This window comes from Aplysia californica, unplaced genomic scaffold (genome assembly GCF_000002075.1).
Source record: "Aplysia californica isolate F4 #8 unplaced genomic scaffold, AplCal3.0 scaffold00299, whole genome shotgun sequence".
NCBI classification, from domain to species: Eukaryota; Metazoa; Mollusca; class Gastropoda; order Aplysiida; family Aplysiidae; genus Aplysia; species Aplysia californica.
Window position 1 is genome coordinate 161,587 of NW_004797569.1, and position 9,064 is coordinate 170,650.

Genomic DNA, 9,064 nt, shown 5'->3' on the forward strand with positions numbered 1-9,064 from the left:
ATTCTACAAACCATACTGAAAATGTTGGTATATAATATGTTGATATTTATTTGAATTTATGGCCCCAAAGACCTGTGAACTGCGCACTAGTCATCATCTCATTTCGCCCTCCCGAAAAGAATTCGTCCACAAGCCGAAAATAATACGTAGCGAATGAGCTAGTAGGGATAGCTATACTGTACAAATTGTGCAAGTTTCAATTTTGTGTCATTTTTCTGTGATTTTTTCTTCTTTAAAATGATACAGATGTCTTTTGTTCAGTGTTCAGAAGATTTTTTTGTGTGTGTTTTGTTTCAAATCTAGCAACTCTTAAAATAGAAATTCACACCGAGCAGTCACATCTCCTCAATTTGCATGAACTATGCAGGATTGGTGCACATCTCCTCAATTTGCATGAACTATGCAGGACTTGTGCACATGTCCTCAATTTGCATGACCTATGCTGGACTTGTGGAGGAAGATCACTAACTAATAAACAAAAACATCAAAAGCGGAAAATGTATGCGTGTGTTGACTTTGCCTGTGACTTTCTTCTGACCTCTGGTGTGACTGTCAAGGACGATGAGTGGAACATTCACTCGTCTGCGCTGTGTTACTCTTGTGCAGACAGAATAAGAAACATTAAAAAACGCGCCTATCAAGGTGCAATGGTAAAAGCTCGGCAGCTGGCACAAAACAGCGCCTATCTTTGGACGGGCTATGAAGTAGCCATAGAAAACTTCCGTTTGTCTCCAGCATAAGAAAAGCTAGATGAGAAACCAGAACTCAGGCCAAAAGAACACAATAATATCGGGCATAACAGTTTCAACGTCAACGCAACAAACATTACGCCCTCCGACAGCAGACGAAAGCTTAATTCACACACCAGAAACCACAGCTTCTTTTACGACAGGACAATCAATGGAACCCACAATGTCACATACAGACACATCGGATTTTCAGACACCATTCGACATTTCCAAACTAGACTGCTTGTCACAAGAAGCACAGACTGCGTGTAATGAGTCTCTTGAGTCAAGCACCTCCGTGCCGATTGCTCCACCTACATCTACGCCATCCAAACCTACAAAGGTTACAGTAGACAGCAGCACATCACCAGCATTCAAACAAGATAGGCTATTTGCCCAGTCACTACAATTGTCCCCAACAAGACGTCAAACGAAAGATGAAAAAAAACTCAGCACGTTTTGTTAAAAGACAACTGATAATTCCAACTCAAATGTGATTGAATGCAAAACAGGAGGACAACCCGTTTTACTGGCAAAATTAACCAAATCAAGAAAACAAACATCAGTAGTAACATATTCCACCAAAAGAAAGTGCTCACACTTACTTTCTAGTGTCAGGGACATCACAAGATAGTCTAATAACCCAACAGGCCTCAAAACTACAAAAGTCGATGACCATTCTCGTCAGGCTATTTGCAAAATGGCAGGCATTGAGTTAAAACCAGAAATGAGCAGTCTCTCCATGATGGCGGTGGAGGAAGCTACCTACCTATCATGGAGTCAGATGAGGGTGCAAAGGCAACACCTGAAGCAAGCTGGCTTCTCAATTCCAAGGGAGCATTACCAAAGAAAAGCCATGAAATGTGTGGCAGCTGATGGCATCGTCACACACATGGTAGATTTCTTTGACTCCGCAGGCGAAAAGAATCGTACAGCTTTTGAAAGGATCTCAAACATTTCAAGCTTATTATCCAGCTTTTAGAAAAGCACAAACAGCACGGTACACTCACTTGGCATAATGAAATTTGGGTTAAATTTGGAGGAGACCATGGTAAAAACAGCCTGAAATTTACCATGCAGATTGCTAACGCCAGCAAATCGAATTCAAAACACAATACATTTGTAGGGGCCATGGCAAAAATATAGGCACATGAAAACTTAAAGATTTGCATGTCCGTTTTGGATCCTGAATTGGAAGAACTTTCAAAATCAGAATGGGATGGGAAGAGGATACTATTATTCTTATTTGGTGATTATGACTTTCTTACCAAACTCTATGGACTCTCTGGCGCCCAGAGCACCTATCCATGCCTGTGGTGTCATGCGACAAAGTCCAACATTATGACAGGCCAGGGAACTAACGTTACACTGCGTTCTCTTGCCACAATGAAGCATGATCACAAACGATTTTGGACTACTGGGAAAGGGGTAAAGAAAAATGTAAGGCTGTTTCATAATTGTCTTCATCGCCCAATGATCGATGTGGATCCCAGTGAAACTGCTCCTCCATATCTGCACATTCTGTTGGGAATTGTGCTAAAGCATCATCGCCTTCTTGAGAACACTGCTCATAACATAGACATGCAGATGGTTTTACAGTCAGAAAATGATTGCAAAGCTGTTTCAGCATTCTTGCCTTCTCATGACAACAATTGGAAGAGGGCGGCAGAACTTGAAGAAAAGATCCAATTCCTACAAGGCTGTGGGTTTTTTCTGTCACTGACGAGGACAGGAAAAGTTTTCAAGAGAAACTCTCTTTAGCAGAAAATCAGCTTGCTAGTTTAGAGTTCGAGCCTCTTGCTCCCTGTTCTGGACCTATTTGCGCAGAGCTGGACAACATTTTAGACCAACACAGTATCACACCCCAAGCATACCACAGCCGTTCCTTTGTCGGCAATCATTGCCACAAATTCATTACAGATAAAGTGTACAAAAAGATCACTTCATAATCCTTAAGAAAAGTATTAAATGCACAAGCAAACAGAGCATACTGGACATGGCGTTCACTCTGAGGGACACATTTAATGAGCTCAATGATGCTTACAGAGAAGTTCACAACCTTATATCACACGCTAAACCCGTGCCAGCTGACATGATTCCACACATGATACAGACATGCACTGCCACATTCATGACACTGTACAGGAAACATTTTTGCAACAAAATTATACCTAAACAACTTTTTCTAGAAAAACACTGTGTCCTTTGGATACAGAAATATGGGTTTGGACTGGCTTTCCACAGTGAGCAGGGAGGAGAGCTCATTCACGCTTCTGTAGCCAGACTAAAAAGACGAGTGGCTGCAATTCGCAATATAGAAGCAAAAATAAAACTCATCATACCGTTACAACATCTACAAACATCTCAAGATCTTTTGGCCTGTGCACACCCCATCAAACGACGGAAAACAGAATAGGAATATACATATATCAGGCAACTGTGATGTACGCAGGTTATCTCTGTGGTGGCAACCGATTTCCAAATTCCATATCATGGGACCATGTCAGTGAGAATATTGTGATAGTAATGTGTTTTCCATACTTCGTAATAATAATTATATTATAGTGTGTTTACCAATATTGTGACAGCCGGCTTGAATGCAGTTATAAGTGCTGACACCCTGACTGGTGATACCCGCAATCCTAGAGTGATACATTTTTATCAAGAGTCGTCACATGTGACAGCTGGACTTGGGGAACTGAGGACATATTGCGAAAAGCTGTGAACCTCCACTCAAAACTTAATATTTTTGCCTTAAGCAATGACATACAGATGCAGCCAAGTGAGTTTGAAACTTTACTCAATTTCTGACCCAATATCTTAGAATTATCAAAATCTACTGCAACTATCATGTTCAAATTTAATTAAATAAATCATAACCCTTTATTAATGTTTAAACATGTATCCACTTTTCTTTCTTCGTCATCTCATATTTCTTTATCTCAATAAGTTGCGTGATTGCTCTAAGAAATATGTCGGATGGTGCTTATTCAAAGTATACGGTTTGATGCACAGTTGGTGTTGTAGTTTGGGCTTAGTCGCAGGTTAAACAAAGCTGAAAACTGCTGCACTAACATTTTAATCGCGAGGTAAAATTCCCCACGCTGACCTCTTGACCCGTTGGTAATGGCTGGTTCAAGTTACGCTGAGCGTCGGGGCGCTGCGGGGTGCCGGTAGAACTAAAGTACTGCTCGTGAACAGCTGTGCATCATCGTCATTGTATACTGAGAATAAAAACGGTTGAGACTTGGTAAAATGTCCAAACTATTTTATAATACGTTCAGCGTTTGGCCCACTACAGGCTTCGTCAGGAACAATTTTTTTATAAATCATCATCATCGTCATCATTATCATCAGTTCTGAACACATACTGCCATCTTTCTTCTGGTGCGGTAATAACAGCAGCGTTGGCTGCAACTTTCAAGTGATTTTCCAGCATAGCAATGTTTTAAAATCTTTTGTCATTTAGTAACTAATATCTGGCTCCCATAGCAATAGGATGCGTGGCACACCCCCCCCCCCCCCCCCCCAAAAAAAAAAAGAAAGAAAAAATTAGTAAATTTTATTTGTTGATTACTAAAACATTATGCTAGCGGATGGGTTGCCGTGAGAACGTCCTGTCCTCTTTACTTTTAGCCCATCTGTTTTGCCATTCAGTATTATAATTTAACTTTTTTATTTAATTCACAGTTTTCGGGAAAACTCGATTTTACCGTCGTGCAAGTAAGTCTGCCTCTTTCATTTCCTGGTAGGTTACAGTTACCGTGGCTTGGTATCCACTGCAGTATAACAGGAGCACAGTGGGTTTCCGTAGAGGATCTGATATTTTTCTTGAGGTTTCTGATGATAGTTCTAGTGAACTTTGGGCTATCTTGTGTTTGGAGTACTGGTTCAGTCCATGAAAATGGCAACACCTGGTTTTTGTTTCTTGATGGGTTTTGAGGGGGGGGGGGTTAATAGACTCACTAAATACCAGCCAAGATATGTCCCTCTTATGGTAGAACAGCAGGAATTTTGTTGCTTATGTGGTTAAAGAACATCAAGTTTTCAAACACACATGTATACATACCAATGTACACCCACATGTATATACGCCAATGTACACACACATGCATATACACCGATGTACACACACATGTACTCACACCAATGTACACACACATGTATACTCACCAATGTGCACACACAGGTGTGCGTACCAATGTACATACACAGATATATGACCATTAGAAGTAAAGATATTGCAGATTTGGTCTATATTGGGCTATCCTTGAGGTACACTAGGTCAAGCCAAGGTGGAAATTGATGTTTGTGCTCTAAAATAAGTTTATTGTGATTTACAATAACTTACATGGGTAAAGAAACAAAAATGCCATCCATGTAAGGTTTCATTGACAGTGTTCTGAATTCTTGAAAGGAAATGGGTTCCATAGACCAAAATGCACGCAAGTTCAATGCGGACATTGTGAAAAAGATTGAATTGTGATGCAGCCTTGACATTTTCACACAGCAGTTCTTTTACTTACGACATGCAATGTAATATAAAGATTAGTCCCATAGCCTACTTTCCTTGTAACTGCCATTTTAGTGTCAGATATGACACTCTGGAAAAAAATTGGTCTCAAATCAGAATTTTACCTTCAGCCTTTCTTACACTGACAGAAAATCTATCTCAATATCACAATAATCTTCTAATGTGTTACAGACATATTATTTAGGAATATTCATTCAAAGTGAGATTGAGCTGGCTGTGACATACGATTTTAGAAATATGTCCATGCAGGTGACCCTCCCCCCTGGAATAGTATATGTACTTAGTACTGTAATCAAAAGAAAAAAGAATTGAAATGAAAACTGTTTACACCAGCGTCTGTGATGTAGTATTAAGGCACTTCGCTGTCACACTCAGGACACCCGACTTCGATTCCAGAGTCGGGGGAAATTTTTATCCAGTACCGAGATCTGTCTTTTTGCTGGAATGTTGTTGCCCTCTCTGCCCAGTTTGACCCAGACAGGCAGAGGTGGAAGCCCAACTCCTAAATGATCTAAATTATGCCAATGGTGGCGTAAAAAATATGTAGATTTAAAAAAGTTAATTTAATCATTTACCCTACAAATATGCAGCATCCAGCCATCCTCACTTCACATTCAAAATTGTCGCACTTCAAGATGAACCAATGGCCCCAACCCCAGGTTCATATAAGGGACCACCATATGTATCAATGTCAGTAAACCGGCGACTGGCAATATTGTCTTTGTTTCAAGGTAACTGGTACTTTGCAATCACCGCACCCCTCATGCCTCATTGTGAAATAGCTTTGCGAGTGTCTCAAGATGCAGCACATTTGTTGGAAAGTTTTTATTGTGGTTCAGTCGATGGGTATTTTGTAAAGTTACCTGGCGGTCCGATGAGTCGGGTCTGTCAGGGGGCCCCACGTCTAGGATAGGTGTTGTCTTGTCGTGGTCCTGTGTCCGACTGAATCTCTCAGTGAGTGTCTCTCAGACGACGTCGGCTTATTTCCCGCTTCTCAATATGACGTCATCCAAGGGCATGCTACTCCCTTAATTATCTTGTCCCCATAGCAATGATAAGAATCATGTCCCTTGACATCACAGTATTTCAATAAAATTGATTTTGTGAAGCTTTATTTGTGAAGCGATGTGGGAAGAAGCTGGTAGGGAAGCTGGCGTGTTTTCATTGACTGGTGGGGTAGTCACCGAAGCGCTGTCACAAACTGGCATGTTTTCATTGACTGGTGGGGTAGTCACCGAAGCGCTGTCACAAACTGGCATGTTTTCATTGACTGGTGGGGTAGTCACCGAAGTGCTGTCACAAACTGGCATGTTTTCATTGACTGGTGGGGTAGTCACCGAAGTGCTGTCACAAACTGGGGTGTTTTCATTGACTGGTGGGGTAGTCACCGAAGCTCTGTCACAAGCTGGCGTGTTTTCATTGACTGATGGGGTAGTCACCGAAGTGCTGTCACAAACTGGGGTGTTTTCATTGACTGGTGCGGTAGTCACCGAAGCGCTGTCACAAACTGGCGTGTTGATTGGAGCTGCAGTCTGCACAGGGACTAGACTACAGTGGTGGCAGGAATCCTTTACGTCTTGCGCCTACCTGTCCCTTGACTAGTCAAACGATTTCTTGTAGCACACTGCTTCAAAGGCTAATGTTCCATTGTCAAACAAGTTGCACCTGTGAACAACAAAAACGTCCCTTAACATGTACTGATTGCAATTGGCCTTTCAAAATTTTGGGCAGAAGCTCCCGCTGCCCGAGGGCATAATTCTAGCTCAAAGCGTGCAGTTATGAAGTGAGTGTTTGGGTGAACAATCACAAACGCGACGAAAACCGCTTTCAAATACACTGACTTAACAAAATTTTGGGCAGATCCCCCCACTGCCCAAAGACATAATTTTAGCTCAAAACACGCATTTAGGAAATGAATGTCTGGGTTTGAAAATAATCAAACTGGACAAACAATAGAAAATTTGGTCTTCAATTTTGCTGCCCGAAGGCATTTTTTTAGTTCAAAATTCGGAGGGGGGGGGGGGGGTGTTGAGTTAAAAACAAACTGAGACCTTTCCTCCAAAGCCAAATTTTAAAAAATGTTTAATGTCTTCAAAATGTAGGGTAGCCCTCCTAGATCTAAAAACCGTCTTTCCCAGACCTAAAATTAATCTAGTAATTGTAAGTGGTTTGTGGTCACAAGTGAAACTGAAAGTGAAGCAGTTTGGTGGATAGTTTTTCTGCTTCTAATAAATTGTTTGGCTGCAAAATTGGCTTCAAGTACAAAGTTAACAATAATTGATGATAATTTGTTCACTTCTCCCTACAAAGTTAACAATAATTGATGATAATTTGTTCACTTCTCCCTACAAAATCAACAATAATTTTGATGATAAACAATGTATTCACCTACTGCTATCATCGCACACAGGGTTGAAATCATAGGTGCTTGTAACGCAGCTGAAAACAATGAAATAATATGGTCGCCAGCCACAACTGGCAACTTCCACTGTCAAGTTGTCAAGGTAAACAAAGGAAAGAGAAATAACAGTGGGACATGGCTTGGCCAATCGAAATTCATGGTTTGGGGATGTTTCATAATCAGCCAACAAAATACAAGATTTCACAATTTGCACAAAGTGTGTGTTTTTCCCTGAACAAGAATTGATTTTCTTTATCTGGAGGGTCAGGCAGTTGCTGAATGAATGCGCGAAATTCTGATGATTACAGCCTTACTCAATACGTAGAGCTTCTTTGTGTGTTTGATCGAGTAACAGAGAGTCCAAAAAATGCTTTTGTTTTAACTAACGCCTTGAAATATCTCAGAATGTTTTACTTTTTATGCAATTTTTCAGCATCTTATAGATGTTTTAGACAGTGTTTCTGATCAATAGAGTAGATGTTCCTGGACTAAAATAGCCCAAAATTTAAAAATTGGTTTTTGACACCAAAATCGACCTTTTTTGGCTGTTGGCTGCCGCCGTAGTGTACCTCGAGGGTGAATTCTTTATCACCCTGTACCTGTATAAGTACCAAAAAGACCAACTTCAGTGACTTTTTACCGTGGTGTTTTAGAGCTGTGTGCATTCTATGCTAAATTTCCAAGAAATTGAGATATTGCACTTTTTAAAAATATGAATTTCTTTGTAGAGTAATGATCATTTGTGTTGTAAAATGGAATTTTGGTGTTGAAAAAACTCTGTGTTAAAAATGGCCCGAAATTGGCTGGAATTTAGGAAAGAAAAATTGTCGTAAGACCAATAAAGATATCAACACAATTTCCACTGTTTTATGATCATGGACAACTTATCAGACAACTTGAAAATTCAAATAATTCCGGGATAAAAGAGTTAATGTAGGGTCTTATTCTTCTATGTGTGAAAGACAAACTATGGCTTGTAAATGTATAGTGTTAAATGGATACTTGGTGAAAAGTCTCATTTTCTTGCGTGGAAAAAAAGACAAAACAGGCTTTGGAAGTGCTCTGTACCAAGCTGGTACCTATGACAGACCCTACTTACCTGTGTAAGGAAATCATGGCAAGGCCTTTTTTCCTGTGAGTAAAGGACAAAATAAGACATGGAAGTGTCCTGTACAAAGCTGCACCCACTTACACTCACACATGTACACATACACACACTGGCAGTTACACCCACATACACTCACACATGTACACATACACACACTGGCAGTTTACCCCCAGTGGGTCGGGGGGATATAAATAGACCCACTGCTTCGTCTGCAGAAGGTGCAACCCCTTCAAAGGCGAGGTGTCGCACTCGGACCCCAATCCTCTGAGATCCGGATGCGACACCTACTTTGG

The 9,064-nt window shown here is 40.7% G+C and overlaps 1 protein-coding gene across 1 annotated transcript in view; it reads left to right on the top strand.

Moving 5' to 3' along the window:
- The window catches only part of LOC101846007, a gene marked incomplete in the record, with an annotated part of 62,964 nt that overhangs the window by 32,972 nt on the left and 20,928 nt on the right, over positions 1–9,064 (top strand). Inside the window, 1 exon segment of the mRNA XM_005101785.3 lies at positions 4,419–4,451. Coding sequence (XP_005101842.2) covers positions 4,419–4,451 — 33 coding nt within the window.